The 22343-nt window shown below is 36.4% G+C and overlaps 2 protein-coding genes and 2 non-coding genes across 4 annotated transcripts; 3 read left to right on the top strand and 1 right to left on the bottom strand.

Annotated features, from left to right (window-relative positions):
- Positions 1–359: 359 nt before the first annotated feature.
- On the bottom strand, positions 360–3713 carry LOC109155402 (serine/threonine-protein phosphatase PP1). Its single transcript, XM_019303101.1, has 4 exons — positions 3254–3713; positions 1857–2416; positions 1213–1389; positions 360–781 (listed from the first exon to the last, which is right to left on the bottom strand). The coding sequence occupies exons 1-4, from the start codon at positions 3447–3449 to the stop codon at positions 758–760; spliced, it is 957 nt and encodes a 318-aa protein (XP_019158646.1). The 5' UTR covers positions 3450–3713; the 3' UTR covers positions 360–757.
- Positions 3714–9873: 6160 nt separating this feature from the next.
- On the top strand, positions 9874–9947 carry TRNAI-UAU. Its single transcript has one exon. It is a non-coding gene; the product is annotated as a tRNA-Ile (tRNA).
- A 198-nt stretch (positions 9948–10145) lies between these two features.
- TRNAI-UAU lies at positions 10146–10219 on the top strand. The gene has a single exon. It is a non-coding gene; the product is annotated as a tRNA-Ile (tRNA).
- Positions 10220–20400: 10181 nt separating this feature from the next.
- LOC109155423 (60S ribosomal protein L18-2) lies at positions 20401–22102 on the top strand. The gene is made up of 5 exons (XM_019303128.1): positions 20401–20526; positions 20600–20689; positions 20827–20955; positions 21057–21239; positions 21785–22102. The coding sequence occupies exons 1-5, from the start codon at positions 20524–20526 to the stop codon at positions 21941–21943; spliced, it is 564 nt and encodes a 187-aa protein (XP_019158673.1). The 5' UTR covers positions 20401–20523; the 3' UTR covers positions 21944–22102.
- Positions 22103–22343: the final 241 nt, after the last annotated feature.

The following is a 22343-nucleotide window of genomic DNA, read 5'->3' as shown; positions in this document are numbered from 1 at the left end:
GATTAGTCTTATTGACTGTGCATAAGGTGCATTTCTCATCCACCAAAAATGGACTGAAATGGGTTATATCATATTTCCTTCCAAAAGATATCTATTTTAATGAAGTGGGTCTGCGTTGCCAAAATCTTGTCCAGTTTGGCAGAAATGTTTGGTTGATAACCAAATTTGAAATAAAAAATGACTAAATTGAAATAGTTGAAACTTTCAAGACCAAAACGAAACTGAACTAAAACTCCTATTTTACTATCCATTATTATATTATTGTCTTGAAGACTTTAACTACAAACATAGAGACTTATAAACAGCTGCTGTTGGTCCTTTCAACTTTCCTTAAACTCATTCTACGTTGCAGTAGCCCCTTTGAACACAGCAAATTTAAGCAATGCATTATCATAACTACAAATTACAAAATAAACTAAAGAAATATCATATCAGAAATTTAAGATTTCAATGCTAATTACAAAAAAACAGTGAACAAATGAAGGGTGTCAAGTGAAGTCAATTAACCAGGTAAATTTTAAATTATCAGAAGATATCTCATGCTGCCAATATACAGATAGTTTCCTTAACATAATATGGTCTCCAAGTGGTAAGCTATCAACAAGTTTCAATAACAAACAAGGGTTCGAATCCACCATGCCCGCGTAGAACAGGGCCCTCGGCAGAAAGCTTGCAAACCGACACATAAAATCAAGAATGATGCTGGTGTAATCCCTATTTACTCTGTCATTTCTCCATATACACCACCGTCAACATTTCAGGATCCTCCAATCTTTGGGGGCTGTTTGTGTTGAACATGAAAACAATGAGCTTTATTTATCTAACAATAATCAACATTCTTAGAGATAAAACTCAATAGAAACATTATTAGAGAGTTAATACCCGATTTGGACTATTAGGATTTCACCACTTTGATCCTCGACTTCAAAACTTGCTCAATTTCATCCTCAATTATGCAATTTTTACCTAAAAATGTCCTTGGTCCAAACCCAAATAGTCCTGACCGAGGACCATTTTGGTTAACAATTGCATAGTTAGGAATGAAATTGAGCAAGTTTGAAAGTCGATGACCAAAGTGGTGAAATCTTAATAGTCGAGGGACCAAATCGGCTATTAAGTATTAACTCTATTATTAGAAAAAAGAAGTGACAAGAGAGGCATTCGCAATGAGAAGAAAGAATGGAGTTTGTTGAATTGTTTATGTCAGCGTACCTTCTTAAGGGGCAACTTCGGGGTTGATGCTGGCTTTAATATTTCAAAAGAACATACTAGTTGCTCATCAACACTTAATAGAGCACCTACATTGTCAAACTCTCCACCGTAATTTGGAGCTGAAAATAATGTTACAAGCCTTCGCTTTGCAAAGAACTCATATCCATCTTCTACCACCTGCAATACAGGTATAGGATCGTATTACATTCATTCCAAATAAAACTATGCTTCACCAAAAATAATTTCTCAGTGGCTTTGAGGTTTAACTAACAAACTGACGCAACCTAGCATCTACCTCAATGCTAGCTTGTAGGGAAAATTGGAAAAGGAGAAAACAACCATATTGGTATCATCTTCTAAAATGTAGGGCTTAAAAACAACCAAAAGGACATGCTTAAATTCTTAAGGCAAACATGGTAGTCTAATTATTTCCTAAATTTGGGCAATAGAATTACCAAAAATCAATAGATCATTCTAATATGACCAACTAGGCCATTACCACTCTGCAGAGATTCATCTTCCTATATTTCTTTAATTTTTAGGGTGGGGGCAAGGGAGAGGGGGTTGGGATTCAGGAGTCATTTCTGGAAGCAGGACTTGTAATTTTACAGGACATAAAGTAGTCAGGTCTTTTCATGGTATACCTGATGGCCTCGGCAAATGAGGTCTAAATCATTTTTCCCCAAAAACTCTGCAACAGCATCAGCCCCAAAAGTACACGAAACACCTCGATCACTCTCTGACCAACCCTTTATTCTAGGATCAGGATCAGACCAAAGCAAATCACATAGCAAACCATTATCTGGAATGTCCGTGGGCCGTTCAATTTCTGTTATTTGGTCCAAACTATTTAGCTCTGGGGAAAGCCCTCCATGCATGCAAAGGATCTTTTCATCTATAAGTGCAGTAACAGGCAAACAATTAAAGCACTCTGTAAATATCTTCCAAAGCCGGACATTGAATCTCCTTTTGCATTCATCATAAAACCCATAAATCCTGTTGATTTTAGCATCCTCGTGGTTCCCTCTAAGAAGGAACATTCTGTCAGGATATCGTATTTTATAAGCCAGAAGTAAACATATTGTCTCCAAACTCTGCTTGCCTCGATCAACATAGTCCCCAAGAAAAAGATAGTTTGCAGCAGGAGGATACCCACCATATTCAAAAAGCCTTAACAGGTCTTGGTATTGGCCATGTATGTCACCTGCAGAATATTGTTATGGGGGGAAAAGAAAAATTAAGCAGATATTTTGGCACAGCAAAGCCCCGGAATTAATTTATAGCAAACAGTTGGAATGACCATAACTATTGTTACAATACCAAATAAATCTGCCATCCATTTTTTTTTTTTTTGAGTACACTCTAACCTATCTATAGTATCTGTTCAACAAATTATGCCGACCCTTATTGGGATTGGACTCGGAACCTGAGACCTTCCTTATGGAAAGAAATAGTGATGCCATCAAACCACAAGGTATTTGGCTCTACCCATCCACTTTGAACCCCAAGAAAAATAAAATAAACCCACTCTTCCCCAACAAGAAGAATGAATGAATATATATCATAGAAGACTTTTTTGTATCTTAGTGTAGCAGAGATCTGATTGTAAATGATTACAATAACCCAACTCTTGACATATCTTTGATTATATGCATATTGGAGACACCAGAACTGGTCTAAATCTTATTTTGTAAATCTCATGATTATCAATAAACCAATGGGTAAGAAGTAAAAAACGCAATCCATACAGAAACTTGTTTACTGTCAACCCAAACTCTAAATTGATTCAAATAAAGGTCTATATCAATTATGTAATATTTGCTCCTACATAACCTACCCAGCAAAAATTTCAAATTTCCTCAATCCCATACACCAAACTCACAAAAGATGAAAAGAATTAGCCTTTGGCCAATACCATCAATTTCACAAACAGATAATCTGCACCCTTATTCTTATGTTCATTTCAGTCCCTTTAAGCATACAAATCAAATATCTAGACACACATCCAATTATCCAAACATAGAAAACGAGAAACACATACCGCAGATCCTGACGGGGGCACGTATCTGAAGGAGAGCAGGCTCAGAAAGAAAGATTTGGCGAGCGTTGACGCAAAGCTGCCTGATCTCAGCCTCGGAGAGCTGAACCTGTTTCCCTCCCTTGCCTTCCAATAGCCTCCTTATGATATCATCCAATACCCCTGTGTCCATGACACCCTCTATTGTCATCATACTCATCGGTTCTTCCCAATTAAAAAATCTTAATCTAATACTTATGATTTTGAAAGCCGAATTCCTGGCAGGGCCAAGATTTTCCGAGATGCGGATATGACAGTGTTTTTTTTTTTGTGGATGGAGATAAAGATCAGTAGGGAATGTTATCCATCATTGTTTGTTTCGCTTTCTTTCTCTGGTTTCTCTCTCTATATACGCAAACTATCATCAGAGATATTGGACATAGAATCTCTCTCTACGGTTGAAAGCTTCAAATTAAAGAAAAAATGGGGCAAGCGAGGGGGGATTTAAGGGAGTTGACTCAAAAGCGCGGTGGCGCACGATTGCCTTCACTCGCAAAACCGCGTTTTCTTCAATATCCTCATGCCAACAATTATTGCATCAATCAAATTTTTGAACAATCAAATGATATTGGGAAAAGGGTCAAATAGGCCCTCAAACTTTAGCTTAAAAGTCAATTAGGCCTCTAAACTTTTTAAAGGTGCAATTGCACCCATCAACAATTCATTTAAGTGCAATGAAACCTAAAAACAAATTAATGACCTGCTATCACAAGTCATTAGGGTTCAGATCACATTCCGACGAATTTTTCGGCAAAAAAAAAAAAAAAAAGTGACCAGCGAAATTTTCGACAAAAGAAGTGACCGTCGAAATTTTTGGCAAATCTGAGTCGATTGCTGGTCACATTTTTTTGTCAAAAAATTCGCCGGAAGGTGGCCTGAACCCTAATGACCTGTGATAGCAGGTCATTAACTTGTTTTTGGACTTCATTGCACCTAAATGAATTGTTGATGGGTGTAATTGCACCTTTAAAAAGTTTAGGGGCCTAATTGACTTTTAAGCTAAAGTTCGATGGCCTATTTGACCATTTTCCCAATGATATTTTATTTTTTCTCCCAAAAAAATGATATTTTATTTTTATTCACAAAAAAAAAAAAAAATTTTGTTTTATCAACTTTTAATTTATTAAATAACTTATTAATCAAAATTATACGGACTACTAGTCTACTATTTTATTTTTCATTAAATAGCTAAAGTATATATTAAGCATAGACAATTAGACATGGGTTCGTTTGTTTGCTCATCTTCTTTTGATGATTCAATAAGTTTTAAACTTTTAATCAAATATAATATGAATATTTCTTGATCGAATGATCTAACTATGAAACTATTAGTTGATGCTTAATGTCCTTCTTTTGATATAAAACTATCATTTTCATATATATATATATATATATATATATATATATATATATATATATAATACGTATTCATTGAGTTTAAATTATCAAAAGAGTCAAATAATCAAATATGTGCTCAAATTATTTTTTTCAAAAAGAATACAATTATTCTTTTTGAATTCAAATCAAGTTTCAATTAATTCTTAAATTAATTGACCAATAAAAGTTACTAAGTATTCATAAAAGTGTTTGGCATGCATTTTATATGAAAAAATGAGTATAAATGTACCTGAATTTATGAGTATATAAAATTCATGATGATTGTTTGAGAGATGATAAACTTATGGATTTAGTGACTCGCAACAACTAGTGGACTGGCTTACTAAAGACTCAGAGCCGGAGCGTTATGCTGTGTAACCGTGTGCACCATGCATGGTGCACACGGTTGCAAAAAAAGACGTCGTTTTGACGTCCGACTTTAAAAAAAAAAAAAATCAGAATTGCATAACTACACATCCATAACTTCATAACTATACATCCAGAATTGCATAACTACACATCCATAACTTCATAACTATAAATCCAGAATTGCATAACTACACATTCATAACTTCATAACTATACATCCAGAATTGCATAACTACACATCTATAACTTCATAACTATAAATCCAGAATTGCATAACTACACATTCATAACTTCATAACTATACATTCAGAGTTGCATGCATAACTACACATCCATAACTTCATAACTATACATTCAGAGTTGCAGGCATAACTACACATCCATAACTTCATAACTATACATTCAGAATGTGAAATTATAACTTCATAACTATACATTCAGAATTGCATGCATAATTACGCATCCATAACTTCATAACTAAAAATCCAGAATTACATAACTACACATCCATAATTTCATAACTATAAATCCAGAATGTGAAATTATAAAATTATGAACATATGCTTACGTAACTAACGGCAATTGAAAATGTTTTGTTATTTAAGTAAAACGACGTCATTTTTGCATCCGTGTGCACCATGCATGGTGCACACGGATGCACAACATAATTTGCCCTCATAGCCAATTGGTCCGTGCGCATGCATTGTGGAAATGGGCAAGGAGTGGATCAATAAAGACTAGGAAATCACCATCAACCATACGTCCCGAGATATGAATGAGGTGGCCGACTGATTGGCTAAAGACACTTACCGAAGAAGATGTTACTCGATTGAATATCATGAGCCCCCGAAAAGCATTAGAATTATCTTGTCCAGGATAGAGCCAGGATGGCCTATCCTACAGACATCTATTAGTTTCTTGGGTTAATCCCTCTCTCCCTACCCAAAAAAAAAAAAAAAAAAACTTATGGATTTAGTAATGTTTCAAATCATATAATTTCGATTTCCTTATGCTAGTCATAACTTTATTCACAATACACCACTTTAATCTTACGGTGTGTTTAAAAATTAGAAAATTGACTTTTGAAAAATATTTTATGGAAAATGAGTCATTCTTTATAAAACATTTTCCTTTCCAATGTTTGGTTATATGTTAAAAAACTGTTTTGATGTGTTTCGTTTATTTTTCAGAAAATGAACAGAATTGTATTTAAAAAAAAAAAAGCGGTGTTATTTATAAATTAATTAATTAACAATGGTTTCATATTAATTATAAAAAAATGATTTCCGAAACCAGAAACCAGTTAATCTGGTCTGGTTTCTATCGGAAAACTGTGTAGGTTTTCATCTAGAAATCGTCATCGAAGGAGATGGAGAAGGTTGCGCAAGTTAAACCATAAAATGACTTCCTCCAAAAAAAAAAAAAAAAATCATTTTAAGAAAATTAGCCTTGTTTTCCCTTTGATCATAATGCATTGACTCTAATTGTTCCTCTTGTCAAACACTGAAAATTTGAAAAATGATTTATGTTTTAGGTTTTCAAAGAGACCCTTAACTAATTAATAATAGTTAAAAGCATTTATTGTATGAGTTTTGTAAACTCATTTTGATTGGTTGAAAAATGAGTGATTGAGAAATTTTTAAAATAATTTTTATTTTTATTTTAAATTTTAATAAATTAGAAATTTATACCTAAATTCTTTTTAACTTAATTTTTCCCTCTTTTTTTTACAAATAAAATTAAGAGTTAATTCCACCGGATGTCACTTGTCTTCGGTGGTAATTTCAAATTTGATCTCAAACTATCATTTCTGCCATTTAACGCCCCATACTATCATATTTGGACACTTTTGGCCATTTTGATGACTTTTTCGGTGAAATCCTATTTTAGGCAATGGTATTTTTGTCTTTTCAATTTTTTTTCCTAATGAGTTAATTCCAGCGAAGGTCTCTTGTCTTTGGTGGCATTTCTAAATTTAGTCACAAATAATTGTTTTTGGTATTTAGTACTCAGACTATCATATTTTGGACGCTTTTGGTCTTTTTGATAATTTTTTTCGATGAAATCCTATTTTAGAAAATGGTATTTTCTGATGACAAAGAAGAGACTTTTTTTTTCATTTTTTTCCTTTATAGCTATAGTAGATGATTCACAAAATCATGGAATAAAACAATAGTGGTCACACTGAAGCCGACCGAGTGGCGACATATTGAGATTTCCAATTACATTGCAAAATGATTTTCTCTCACCCGGAGATCCTGACGTACTTGATTTCACCATTGACGAAGGATGATTTAGGGTCGAGTTGAAGGAGATGAAGACAAGAACTGTGTGAAGGATATATGGTACAATCAACTGCTGAAGAGACGAAAATCGAAAGAAAAAAAAAACTGGCACAGAAAATTGAAGAAACAAAAACGCCCTTGCTTAGAATAGAATTTCACCTGAAAAAGACATCAGATGGACCAAAAGTGTCCAAAATATGATAGTATGGGTTGTTAAATGGCAAAAGCAATTGTCTTTGACAAAATTTGGGATTGTTACAAAATTCAAGGGACCTCTGCTGGAATTAACTTGTTGGAAAAATAATTTAAAAATTGAAGAGACAAAAATACTCTTGTCTAAAATGGAAAAAGTCATTGGAAGGATGAAAAGTGTTCAAAATATGATAGTCTAGGGTGTTAAATGACAAAAATGATAGTTTGGGACTAAATTTGGAATTGTCACTAAAAATAAAGGACCTCCGTTGAAATTAACTCTAAAATGAATGAATAAAAATATATCATTAAAAAACTCTAATAAAATATTTAAATGACACACACATTGATATGCTTTCTAATTTATAAAATTAACTTACAATTACATTAAATGATAATGTCATATTCATTATGTTACTATTACATCTCAGGCCGAGACTATGACGATGAGGTCGGTGTTGGCTCCTTCACAGTTTCCACTGATGACTCAACCATCCGGGAGATCGACGCGTTCCCGGGGATTTAGTAGAGTCATCCTGAGCAATCGACGCTGAAGACGGCCAGCGACCCCCCCCCCCCCCCCCCCTCCCTCCCCTCCTAAGAAGAGGAAGTCGGGCCCTCTAGGCGTGGGAAATTGCCCTGAGCTGTACTCTTTGCTCTCTATCCTTCCCCATCTCCCTATTCTCTTTCCTATATCATCATGACCCTTCTGGTCGATCCTTCCTCCACGATCGTTCCGGTCGGTCCTTCTGGCGTTGATCCTTCTTCCTCAACCCATGCTCCCACCATTTCGAGTGGGAAACAAATCTTTCTTAACAATGAGGTTGTGCGATAGCACTTTTGCTTACTTACTCGTGCTGAGGTTGAAGAGGTTTCTTCTCTTCTGACCAACCGGGTTCGTTTTGACACCCGTCGTTCCTCGTGTAACTTCATCCAGCATAGTAAAGGGGATTGGCTCGGGATTCATCTCAACTCTCTAAAGGCCTTGTTGACGTTATCATTCTCTACTTTCTTTCTTTCCTTCTTCCAATACTACGAGGTCCTTCTTGGCAAATCAGCTCGAACGCCCATCGGATCTTAGCTTGTTTCTCACAGATCTGTGCTCGACACGGTCCCCCGTGATCGATCGAGCTTTTCAACTACCTTTTTTCTATCCGGTCCCTCCCATCCAAACACGAGGGGGGGGGGGGGGGGGGTTGATGGTATAGTCTCGAGGGCACAATTGCAGCATTACCCACCTCCTAGATAATAACAAGGAATGGAAAGATCGGATCCTCTCGATCAAGTTCATTTGGAAGTTGCCAATGCCTCGGGTATGACCCAGGCCTCGACTAATGCTGCGGCGAAGATCTCCTCGGAATTCTACGACTACCGTATCTTCCAGTCGTCTAAGGAGTACACGGTGGCTCAGCTCCAGGCTCTAAGGTACGACCTCGAGGAAAAGTACATTCTTGATCTGAGCGTATAGCCTTCACGATCGCGATCCCGCTACTAGTACTTGGCCCGAGCATTAAAGGTCCAAAATCTCTACGATTGTAAAAACAATTTTTTTCCAAAAGGGTTTTAAGTTTGCCCGATCATGCCTACCGACTGCTACTAACTTCTCTTTGCTTGGTTTGCAGGTATGGGCATTGACAAGGGATTCGTCACCGCCCCGACAGCCTCGGGCTAAAGTTGCCCTAGGATTCCCCACAGTCGGCGCCAAATGATGTAGTATATACTAATAGTATTAACTACGAATACAGTTCAAGGGTTGGTTCTGGGCTCGAATCCTTTGCCTAGTCAGCTCGTTGGTTTAAGTGCTGGAGCTCGGGGTAATTGACAGTGGGTCCGAGGCTCCCGAGCTAAAAATCAGTGTATATAAATAGCCAAAAGTCCCCCCGCCCCTCCCCAAAGCAATAAATGCGGTATTTATAGGGAAATGGAGGAAACAGGTTCTGGTCTCGCTGTATGCACGGCACGTGGAACACATGCACGGGTTCAGGCCGGGGCCCAAGGGGGTTTGGCCACGTGCTCTGATATTCCTAAAGGCCTTACATAATGCTACTGGAACTAGGTCGGTAGGTCGGTCTCGACCCGAGTAGGTCGGGGTGCAAATAACGTAAGGGCGCCTGTGCAAGCTGTCCTTAACGGACCTCGGTAAGCGAAGATTTCGGGAGAGTGCGGGTACGAGGTCGGTGCGGGTCGAACCGAGCCCAACTCGCGGTGAGGGTCCAGCACCGACATGTTATTCAGTTTTTATTTTAGATACACTATAGTTTCATTACAGCACAACTAAAGTATCATTATAATTCAACTATAGTTTCATTTTATTCTGAGCACATCATAAATATGGAATTTGTTAAATATAATGGCAAAAGTGGTCTCATAGCTCAGTTGGTTAGAGTGTTGGTCTTATGAGTTGAAGGTCGCGAGTTCAAGCCCCGCTAAGACCATTATTATCAATTTTCAAAATATATTTTTCCACACATCGCTAGTTAAATATAATTGCATTTTAGAGACACTATAGTTTCATTACAACACAACTAAATTATCATTATAATTCAACTACAGTTTCATTTTAGATACACTGTAATTTTATTTTATTTTGAGCACATCAAAAATATGGAATTTGTTAAAATAATAGCCAAAATGGTCCCGTAGCTCAGTTGGTTAGAGTGTTGGTCTTATGAGTCGAAGGTTGTGGGTTCGAGCCCCGTTGAGACCATTACTATTAATTTTCAAAATATATTTCTCTACACAAACTAACTAATGAAGTGGGCCAAGACATAGACATGTTGGCTTTCCAAGAAGTTTTGAGCTCAATGAAAAGAGGCGGGCTGGATGATCCTAAAAGTGTTGGCATTCCAAGCTTAATGGGCTGGATGATCCTAAAGTGGACCTTGAAAAGGCATCTGGGCTGGATGATCCTTAAAATGGACCTTGAAAGGCATGAACTCAATGGGCTGGATGATCCTAAAGTGGGCCAAGACATAGACATGTTGGCTTTCCAAGAAGTTTTGAGCTCAATGAAAAGAGGCGGGCTGGATGATCCTAAAAGTGTTGGCATTCCAAGCTTAATGGGCTGGATGATCCTAAAGTGGACCTTGAAAAGGCATCTGGGCTGGATGATCCTTAAAATGGACCTTGAAAGGCATGAGCTCAATGGGCTGGATGATCCTAAAGTGGACCTTGAAAAGGCATATGGGCTAGATGAGATGATCTGGGCTGGATGATCCTAAAAATGGACCTTGAAAGGCATGAGCTTGATGCGGGGCTGGATGATCCTAAAAATGGACCTTGAAAGGCATGAGCTCAATGCGGGGCTAGCGGGGCTAGATGATCTGGGCTGGATGATCCTAAAAATGGACCTTGAAAGGCATGAGTTCAATGCGGGGCTAGATGATCCTAAAAATGGACCTTGAAAGGCATGAGCTCAATGCGGGCTAGATGATCCTAAAAGTGGACCTTGAAAAGGACATGTTGGCTTTCCAGGCTTAATGGGCTGGATGATCTTAAAGTGGACCTTGAAAAGGCATATGGGCTAGATGATCTGGGCTGGATGATCCTAAAAATGGACCTTGAAAGGCATGAGCTCAATGAAAAGAGCCTTAATGGGCTGGATGATCTTAAAAGTGGACCTTGAAAAGGCATGAGCTTAATGAAAAGAGCCTTAATGGGCTGGACGATCCTAAAAGTAGACCTTAAAAAGGCATATGACAGACTGGCTTTCTTTCCGAGGCTTAATGGGCTAGATGATCCTAAAAGTGGACCTTGAAAAGGCATATGATAGGTTGGCTTTCTTTCCAAGGCTTAATGGGCTAGATGATCCTAAAAGTGGACCTTGAAAAAGCATATGAGGTTGCCTTGGAATTAACATGTTGGCTTTCCAAGAAATTTTGAGCTCAATTAAAAGAGGCTTAATGAGAAGTTTTGAGCTCAATTAAAAGAGGCTTAATGGGATGGATGATCCTAAAAGTGGACCTTGAAAAGGCATATGACAGGTTGTCTTGGAATTTTGCAATCATTATTGCATGGACCATGGTCCACACAATTGTGTGGACCATAAATAAAAAGTACATTTTTAATATACTAAGGGTACATTATTTATGTACGTATGGTACATTTTTTGAAAGTACATTTTTAATATACTAAGGGTACATTACTTTATATAATGTACCTTCAGTACAAAAATAATGTACTTTTAATATATTAAAAATGTACCTGATATTCATGGTCCACACAATAATTTGTTAAATTTTGTCGATAGCCAACAATCCAGTTGGTTCAAGCCTAGCAAAGGCATTCGGCAGGGAGATCCAATATCTCCTCTATTGTGCGTTTAAACCAATCTATCCTCTGTTGTTTGTCTTGTGTCTAGAGCGTCTAAGCCAATCTATCCTCTGTTGGATGTCTCGTGTATGCATCTAAGTCATTTAATTAATAGCAAACTTTCTTCCAGGGTTTGGAAAGGAATCAAGATCACTAGGAATAACCCTGTCTTATCACACCTACTGTTTTGCAGATGATATGATCCTGTTTGGGGATGCTTTAATACAACAAGCTAATATCATCAAACAATGCTTAGAGAGCTTCTGTGGATAGTCAGGACAACGGGTAAACTATCATAAGTCTTCCCTTTTCTTCTCTAAAAATACACAAGAAGCCAACCAAAAGGCCATATCAGATCTACTCGGAATCCCTAGAACAACCGACCTGGGAAAATATCTAGGCGTGCCCTCCCAACACGACAGAATGAAGAAAGAAACTTTTGATGGCCTAATCAACAGGATTCAAGGCAGATTATCGGGATGGAAAATGAAGACATTGTCTTTTGTTGGGAGAAGAACTTTGGCTCAGTCCGTACTTATGTCCATTCCACTTTATACCATACAGATAACCATCCTCCCAGTAGGGGTCATTAACCATATTGAGAGACTGATTCGGGACTTCCTATGGGGTAGTGTGGAAGGGGAAAGGAAGTGTAACCTAGTAGCGTGGAATTCTGTCACAAAAGGCAAGGAACAAGGTGCTCTTGGAATTCGCAGATTAGAAGACATGAACTCTGCCCTTCTAGCCAAACTTGGCTGGAGGCTACTAACGGGTGAAGATAGTCAATGGATTAGGATAATGAAAACCAAATACTCAATTCAGAGCCCAGACCCTTCCTCATGGCAACCAAAGCATGGCATGTCAAATGCTTGGAAGGGAGTTCTCAAAACCGTATCAATCCTTGCGATGGGCACCAAGAAATTGGTTAGAAATGGAAAAATCACACTTTTCTAGTTAGATGCTTGGGTAGGGCATTGCCCTTTAGTCGAATGTATCTCAGTCAATCTTCATCTGCCAGATCTCTATGCAAAAGGTAGCAGATTATTGGGGGGATGCATCAGTAGGTTGGAAGTGGGCTAAATTTGATCATCTACTTCCACAAAACCAACTAGATTTAACTGCGATTGTGAGGATGCCATCAGTTGGGGCAGAAACAATGTCGGCCCTTTCACAGTAAACTCAGCCTACGAGTTGATAACGAACACACCAGAGGTGAACGGGCCAAGAACATGGAGCAATATATGGAAGCTAAAGGTGCCTAGCAGAATCCATACTTTCCTCTGGTTGGCCAGACGTGATCGTTTAATGTCAAACATAAATAGAAAGAAATGTGGGTTTACTAACTGCAGCAAATGTAAAACATGTGATTACGAGGAAAAAACTACTGAGCACAGTCTTCAAACCTGCCCGGAAGCCAAAATGGTATGGGAAGTCGTCCTCCCAAGTATGATCTAAAAGACCCAACATAGAACTTTTGAGTCATGGTTTGATGAAGGAGTATGTGGGTTCTCCAAAGGCAACCAGCAGCCCAATTAGGGAGCACTCTTTGCTGTGGCAACCTGGTGGCTTTGGAAGTGGAGGAATGAAAGGGTGTTTAATGGTAAGGTAACGGATATAGGCCAGAAGATCTACTGGATTCACATACAAGCTTTTGAGATAAATGAAGCCTTTGAGAATGGCAAATAAGGCAGTTGTTCAAAACATTGGCAGAAGATGGAAACTAATCAGATGGTCAAGACCTCCCCTAGGATGGATCAAAATAAACGTAGATGGCAGCCACAACCCATCACCAGATTTGCTAAATGCGACGAGATCGCAGGAACGACCAGGGAACCTAGTTAAAAGGCTTTGTACATTGAATAGGGGACTGCACAGCTAAAACTGTAGAAGCATGGGCTCTTTTGTTTGGCATACAATTGGCCAAAACGTTAGGTAGCACACAGACTTGTTTTGAGAGTGATTCCAAGAGAATTGTTGAGGCAATCACTCGAGGTTCTACCATGGGCAATATCTCCGACTACATTATGAATAAATGCAGACGAGAACTTGAGGGCATCGACGCATGGCACATAGCGTTCATCGCCAGGGACCAAATTTGTGCAGCTGACTCTTTGGCCAAAACTCCAAACGAGCAAAGAGGCACCATTATATTAGACCAAGCCCCAGATGGAATCATGCACTTAGTTGAAGAAGACAAGTTTGGCATCCCATGTGGCACCAAGTTGACATGTAATTGTTTCTTTTCGGGTGTTCCCCTTCCCTCTGATCCAAAAATATATATACAAATAATATACTTTTTATTTATAATTCGAATCATGTTTCACACATTAATGTCCCTCTATCAATGATCACTAATCGAAGTACAGTGTAATCAACTGAAACTACACTTCTCAATTCTTTAGTCGATTGGGACTTAGTTGTGAGACTATAAAACTTGTAGCTCTTGAACCATATCGAATATTCATCAAAATACGAAGTAATAACTTATCTTTATTGAGTCCAATTATTTCCTTTGGCTTATAAGTTATAAGGCCTTTAATTTGACTAGACATCTTCCAACTAAAAGAGTAGGTTTCCAGCATATTCAAAACTCTTTCCCCAAAGTTTGAATCCCCAATCCCATCCGTCAAGATGTAAATTATGATAATCCATCCCCAATCCCATCCGTCAAGATGTAAATTATGATAATCCATCCCCAATCCCATCCGTAAAGATATAAATTATGATAATCCATCTCCAAACCATTGAGCTAAGCCCGTGCGGGTCGAACTTTGGAATTCTATTAAGCTTATAAGCTGCAATTTTGAATGCTCTTCCCTAGAATAACTATAGATAGGTATAACGAAGAATCGTACTCTTCACCATGTTCTTAAGTGTCCCTTTGTATCATTCAACACCATTTATAATATATGAACCCAACATGATGTTCCATGAGATGATACTACATTACTCCAAGAATTTAACTAACGTCTTAGACACTATTCACCTTAACCACCATGATACTTGTAACATGATTAGATTTGACACTTTCAACCTTCGGTAGAGAATGGACTGGAATACTTGCATTTATAAACTCTAAAGTATCTTAACCTGGGGTGTGATTGAATGGAATTGAAGGAACTCATCCATCCTTAACCAAAAGTCAAGGGTTAGCCTTAAATCTTCAGGTTAGCTGTCATATTCAAAAGAAGTGCTTACAATTCAATGAAGAAATTAATCACTATGTACGACGATAGAAATTCTGGGTACACTCGAAAATAAATAAACTTTAGAACATCCAAATTCCTGTTGGACTCAAATATGCTTTCATTGGTTTGTTTCGCTCTTTACCCCGTATCCAGTGGGCTTTTCAAAACGCACCTCAGCTCGTCTCACCGGGTTTACTATGAAAGTATGAGTATCTACCAATTATTATCTTATTAAATATTTAAAAATAATATTTAAATTATGTCACACAATAAAAAATAATAAAATTCATTAGTTATACTAAAACATAAAATAATATAAATATTCAAATATTATAACTAAATTGTAATTTTATATAAATAAACTTAGCAGTTTATAAATATAAATAGTAAAAAGTTCAAAAAAATTATAGAAATTTTTATAATAAACTACATATTAGTACTTATTTTACTATTATATATATATATATATATATATATATATATATATATATATATATATATATATATATGGATCCAAATTCAACTTGATTCGCTGTAAGTTTAAATTTTTAAGACCCACTCTCAACTCATCCAATCGTTATGCCATGGAACCGTGTTCACCATTCATGGTGAACACGGTTCCAACGGTGTTAGTAAACCGTTATCTTTTTTTTTTTTTTCTTTTTTTTTTCTTAATTAATTGCGTGACTTTTCTTATTCATTTTCACATTTCGCGGTTTCACTCTAATTTGAGGTGAGCAATGATTTTGGACATTCATAAATTATGAATTCATGCCTGCACATTCACTTTGGAACCATGCCCGTCCGAAATCACGGACATTCATAAATTATGAATCCATGCCTGCACATTCACTTTGGAACCATGCCTACACATTCACTTTGGAACCATGAGATTATGAATTTTCTGTTATAAGATTATGAATTTTCAGTTATGAGATTATGAATTTTCTGTTATGAGATTATGAATTTTCTGTTATGAAATTATGAATTTTCTGTTATGAAATTATGAATTTTCTGTTATGAAATTATGAATTTTCTGTTATGAGATTATGAATCTACATTACATTCATAATCTCATAACAGAATATTCATAATTTAATAAATATTTTACTTTTATGCGATTATGAATTTTCTGTTATGAGATTATGAATTTTCATTACATTCATAATCTCATAACAGAAAATTCATAATTTGATCAAACGCGCGCCGTTAACTCCACATTCGCGATTTTTATTTTTTTTTTACGTAAAAACGACGTCGTTTGGACTTGTGTTCACCATTCACGGTGAACACGTTTCCAGGGCATAATTTGCGCAACTCATCACCATCATCACTCAAAAAAATCTGATCCATGCGAGATGGACATCCATGGAGCGGATCGAAATTGTCATTCATATTTAAAACATTATTAGATGCTGCAAGGAATGGCTGAATATGAATTAGGAGATTATGCTCGCATGAGCAGCATAATTGGTTACAGGGGTTAAGTTTGAAAAGAATGATCAGAGATCAAGTCTCATCGGTAGTAATGTGGGAGCAACCTCTCAAAACGACGTCATTTTTGTAACCGTGTGCATAGTGCACATAGTGCACACAGTTGCATAGCATAATTTGCTCCATTGAGATTGGAGATTTAACCTTTTAAGAAGAATTAGGAGATTATGATTAATCAAATCAAAGGAGATTATGATTAATCATGTTTACCGCGAACAGAATCATATCGTGAGGACTCATTGACAAAGTTGGCTATCCAAATAGAGGGGTGTTTGGTGTGTCCAGTTGCCCAAGATATAGCAGAGGATAAATTGGGCGCGGCTAGATTGAGGAATGTCCTTTTGAGTTTTGAGCAAAATGCTAATTTGGATCTCTGGTTCCTCCTATTAATCTAAAAAAAAGAGTTAATTTCATTTTGGGTAATAAATTTATAGGTCACAGTTTATTTTTAGTATTTCTATTTTATAATATTTCTTTTTGATTTTAGTATTATTGTGGCATGATTATTTTTTGGTTCGCCGTCAACAAAGTCGATATGTTTTTATGCAAAGTGGATTGTCCGCTATATATATATATATTTTTTTTTTTGAAATATATCATAATTGAAGACTCAAATGTCCTTATATTTTATTGAATTTATAAACAGTTTTGTTGATTGAGGATAAACAAGTGGTCATGCCACAATAATACTTCTCCCAAAAGGTTGATCGAATTCCCAAACCCAGGCAAATTATGCTGTGCATCATGCATGGTGCACACGGATGCAAAAACGGCGTCGTTTTACTTTTAAAAAAATCATTTTCGATTGCCGATAGTTACATAAACATATGTTCATAATTTTATAATTTCACATTATGAATGTATAGTTATGAAGTTATAGATGTGTAGTTGTTATGCAATTCTGGATGTATAGTTATGAAGTTATGGATGTATAGTTCAAATTATACACAACATAACGCCGTTAACGTCAATCGAAACTGTTTTTTTTTTTTTTTTTTTTAAAGTTGGACGTCAAAACGACGTCGTTTTTGCAACTGACACGGTTGCACAACATAACTACTCCCAAACCCAAGGACCCCTTATACTCCGGCCCGACAAAGCATTTAGAAGGACGTAAATCACGGAGACTCAATGGCTCAGCAGATAGGGTTAGATGCTGGTACTCACAAGGGATCTGTCCACTTTGAGCATAATTCTCACACTGCTGCCACTGAGGTTCAAACCTTAGTTTCTTCTCCCAAATACTACCTACTAAACCATTGAGTTAAAACCCGTGCCAAGCAATAATACTAAGACCAAAAAAGAATATTTTTTAAAAAAGAACTAAAAATGAATTACCACCAATAAATCTAAAACAAAAAAATAGAATTAACTCAAAAAAAAAAAAAAATCATCTCTATATACAATTCCAACGTACCTAACAATTGAAACAAGTCTACAAGCCCAACTATTTCGTTAATCGTTATGCTGGCAAACTATGTTGCGGATACAGTTTCAAAACAACGTCATTTTGGTGAAAAATGATACCGTATCAATTAAAAAATTACCTTCTTTCACCGTTAATGACGTTTGTCTTCAGGAAGTCTATGTTCATTATTACTGAATTATATGTTCATAATTATAGAACTCTATGTTCATAATTTTTGAACTCCATATTCACAATTATTGAGCACTATATTCACAATTACAGAACTCTATATTCATAATTATAGAACTTTATGTTCATAATTTTTGAACCCTAGAAATCTATGTTCATAATTACTGAACTCTATGTTCATAATTTTTGTACTCTATATTCATAATTATTGAACTCTATGTTCATAATTATAGAATTCTATATTCATAATTTTTGAACTCTATATTCATAATTCTTAAACTCCATATTCACAACTGCAGAACTCTATATTCACAATTTTTTACGTCACTGAATTCTTTTGACAAATTTTATTTTAAAAAATTCGATTGGTGGAGGGAAAACGATGCTATTAACGACACCCAGGGACGGAGCCCGAAATTCGGTTGAGGGGGGCGAAGAAGTAGAGACGGATTCAGAAATTTTTTCCAGTAAAAGCGAAACATTAAAACAAAAGAGATAATAAAAAAATAAAAAAATTACCTAAGTCTTTTTTTTTTTTTAATAATCATTACCTAAGAAATATAGTTGTAAATATTGTTGGATATGTGCAAAAAATAAAACACATCAAAAAATTATTTAACAATATTCATAACAAAATATGAAACATAATTAATTTGATAAAATACTTTAAATAGAAAACACATTATAAATTACGCATCTCACTATTAATATAAAAAAATGTTATATATATACACATGTCGCAATAAGGAAGGATTCCAACCCAAGACTTATCCTATTACTAAATATGTGCTCTACCAACTAATCTAACTCATTTCTTATTAACATTTAATAATTTTCTTTTTTTTTTTTACTAATACTAAAACCTATATTATATATACATATATACATATATACATACAAAGATTATATATGGGGTGAGGGTGGGGTGATGGGGGAAAGTGTCCCTGCCCCCCTTTGACTCCGTCCCTGGCGACACCATTATTCTCGAATTGCAAAATGGCATCGTATTGGACTCGTATCCAAAGTGGACATAGGTCCATGACATAACAGTCCTGTTTAGGTCTTTCGACGCAAATTATGCTGTGCAACCGTGTGTACCATGCATGGTGCACACGGTTGCAAAAACGACGTCGTTTTGACTAAAAACGCGCGTCTCACTTTTAAAAAAAAATTCAGGTTCGATTCCCAGTAATAGCATTTTTTTTGTGCATAATTTAAATTATATATCCACAAATTCATAACTATATATCCACAGTGAATGAATAACACAAAATCCAGAATGAATGAATTAAATATCCACAATGAATGAACTAAATATCCATAAATTTATATCTATATATCCACAAATTTATAACTATATATCCACAATAATACTGTTGAGAGAAATCAAAACTGATATTTTTTTAAAAAATTGAACGCACATTTTTAGTCAAAACGATGTCCTTTTGCAATCGTATGCACCATGCATGGGGGTTGCACAGGATAACTATTGGTCTTTCGAGTTTTCTGCAAATTATGCCGTGGAATCGTGTTCACCGAGAATGGTGAACACAAGTCAAAACGACGTCGTTTTTAGGCCAAAAAAAAAAATCGCGGATGTGGAGTTAACGGCGCGTTACTGATCAAATTATGAATTTTCTGTTATGAGATTATGAATTTTATGAAAATTCATAATCGCATAACAGAAAATTCATAATCGCATAACAGAAAATTCATAATCTCACAACTGAAAATTCATAATCTCATAACAGAAAATTCATAATCTTATAACAGAAAATTCATAATCTCATGGTTCCAAAGTGAATGTGCAGGCATGGATTCATAATTTATGAATGTCCGTGATTTCGGACGGGAATATGTAGGCATGGTTCCAAAGTGAATGTGCATGCATGAATTCATAATTTATGAATGTCCGAAACTCCGAAATTATGAATGTAATGAAAATTCATAATCTCATAACAGAAAATTCATAATCGCATAACAGAAAATTCATAATCTCATAATTGAAAATTCATAATCTCATAACAGAAAATTCATAATCTCATGGTTCCAAAGTGAATGTGTAGGCATGATTCCAAAGTGAATGTGTAGGCAGTCACGTAATTAATTAAAAAAAAAAAAGAAGATAACGATGCACTAACACCGTTGGAACCGTGTTCGCCATGAATGGTGAACACGGTTCCATGGCATAACGTCTGCGAGTTTTCCCTCTCCTTGTGCGTATTAGGACTCGTACGTTTTATTTTATATGGGCTGATGGGCCGGTCCACTATGGGATAAAAAACCTATTAAAATCACACTCTAAAAACCCTAGTTTCGTCTCATTTTCGGTGTAAGTATAGCAGAGCCGATCATCCCCAGTCGCTCTCCCCATTCCCCCTCCCCCTTTCCCCGAAGCCACCACTCCAGCGGCGCTCCACCATGGTAATCCTTCATCTCAGTCGCCTCTATTTCTCCCCTTTAAGCTGTGTTCTGACATTGATTTTCATCGCTGTAGGGTATCGATCTGAAAGCCGGAGGTAAGAGCAAGCAGACGAAGCGCACAGCTCCCAAGTCCGACGATGTTTACTTGAAGCTTCTCGTGAAGGTCCTATTCGACCTCTCTTTCTCATATATCTATGCATTTTTGTCTTATGTTTATGTGTATCTCAAACGCACACGCATATTTGTGTATTTGTTTGTGTTTTTGTATTTGTGCCTGAAGTATTGGTTTATTTGGCACAGCTTTACCGATTTTTGGTGAGGAGGACCGGAAGCAAGTTCAACGCTGTGATTCTGAAGCGTCTGTTTATGAGCAAGACCAACAAGCCTCCACTGTCTCTCTCAAGGCTGATCTCTTTCACGTCTGGAAAGGTATTCCCTTTGTGTGCTCATATTTGGGTGTGCCAATGTACGCAATTGGTGGTTGGCTTTCAGGTTTATTGATTTTGTTATGTTTTGGTTTGTGTCTATAGGAGGACAAGATTGCTGTCCTGGTGGGTACTATCACGGATGATGTGAGAGCCTACGAGGTCCCAGCATTGAAGGTCTGTGCTCTGAGGTTCACCAAAACCGCAAGGGCTAGGATTGAGAAGGCTGGTGGTGAATGCTTGACGTTTGATCAGCTTGCTCTTCGGGCTCCTTTGGGACAGAACACGGTAAATAATTTGATACCTGTAACTGTCGGCTTATGTTATTGTAATTTTCTCTTTGACATTAACATCTGTAGCATTGTTGAATTATTGAAAATGCTTGTTTAATGTTGTGATAATTTTATATTGAGGAAATATCTAGATTCACTGGGTTTGATAGTTTCTGCAGTAAATTAGAGTGAGATGGAGTGATTAGAATTTGAGTTTATGGTGATTAATATAAGTATTCTTGTCAAAATTTGTTTTTTTTAATGCCTTTAGAATTATAATGTCTTCTAATTAACATTTAAGATCTTTGGCAAAGACCCTTACCATCCCATTAATGCCCACTATCTTTTATGGCTGTATCCCAAAATACACTTACATGCTCTATTCCTTCTAAATAATCAGACAAGGGTGTGATTAATGTCTAAATGTGTCTTGTGAATCATGTTCGATTTTCACTGATTTTAGATTTTAACGAGTGAAACATCTTCTCGTTTTTTTTTTTTTGGTTGCATCTACTAAGATCATGGTCTGATTTGGGTGCCTTTTTTGTTGGACATTGACAGGTTCTGCTCAGAGGTCCAAAGAATTCGCGTGAAGCAGTTAAGCACTTTGGTCCAGCTCCTGGTGTTCCACACAGTCACACCAAGCCATATGTGCGCGCCAAGGGAAGAAAGTTTGAGAGGGCAAGAGGCAAGAGAAATAGCAGAGGATACAAGGTTTAAGTTCATTTTCATACTTGACAATGGGAAGTATCATTTGTGTTGTGGTATTCAAATTTTGCAAGACTGTAGTATGCAGTTACGAGTTTCAGTACTGTTTTGGTTTTGCCGCTGGTACTTTTAACTTTAAATGGAAGGTTTCTCCATTAATGTCTTAGTTAACACCATTTGCGTTTTGGAGTTTGCTTTATCTTTATGCTATTGTTTATGACAAATGACCATTGAACATTTGCACCCAAGTAGTAGTGTTAAGTGTATGGGTGATAATAGGAATAATGTTACATTCCCCTACAACAAAGGAACAAATAACTTAAATAGTTAATAGTATTACAATTCTTGAAACATGATAAGATGCAACTCTAAGTTGCATCAGATTCAAATGTTGATATAAATCATCAAACAT

This window comes from Ipomoea nil, unplaced genomic scaffold (assembly GCF_001879475.1).
Source record: "Ipomoea nil cultivar Tokyo-kokei standard unplaced genomic scaffold, Asagao_1.1 scaffold2701, whole genome shotgun sequence".
In the NCBI taxonomy this organism is placed as follows: Eukaryota; Viridiplantae; Streptophyta; class Magnoliopsida; order Solanales; family Convolvulaceae; genus Ipomoea; species Ipomoea nil.
The sequence above is the reverse complement of the archived record's forward strand: the minus strand, read 5'-3'. Positions and strand labels throughout refer to the sequence as shown.

What these genes read in the sequence shown, in the direction of transcription:
- LOC109155423 (XM_019303128.1), top strand. An exon ending in ACTTGAAGCTTCTCGTGAAG is followed by an intron (nt 20,690 to 20,826) that starts GTCCTATTCGAC and finishes TATTTGGCACAG; the next exon opens with CTTTACCGATTTTTGGTGAG. An exon ending in TCTCTTTCACGTCTGGAAAG is followed by an intron (nt 20,956 to 21,056) that starts GTATTCCCTTTG and finishes TTGTGTCTATAG; the next exon opens with GAGGACAAGATTGCTGTCCT.
- LOC109155402 (XM_019303101.1), bottom strand. Translation starts at nt 3,449, where the DNA reads ATGAGTATGATGACAATAGAGGGTGTCATGGACACAGGGGTATTGGAT. An exon ending in TCATTTGCCGAGGCCATCAG is followed by an intron (nt 1,390 to 1,856) that starts GTATACCATGAA and finishes CCTGTATTGCAG; the next exon opens with GTGGTAGAAGATGGATATGA. An exon ending in CGAAGTTGCCCCTTAAGAAG is followed by an intron (nt 782 to 1,212) that starts GTACGCTGACAT and finishes CAACACAAACAG; the next exon opens with CCCCCAAAGATTGGAGGATC.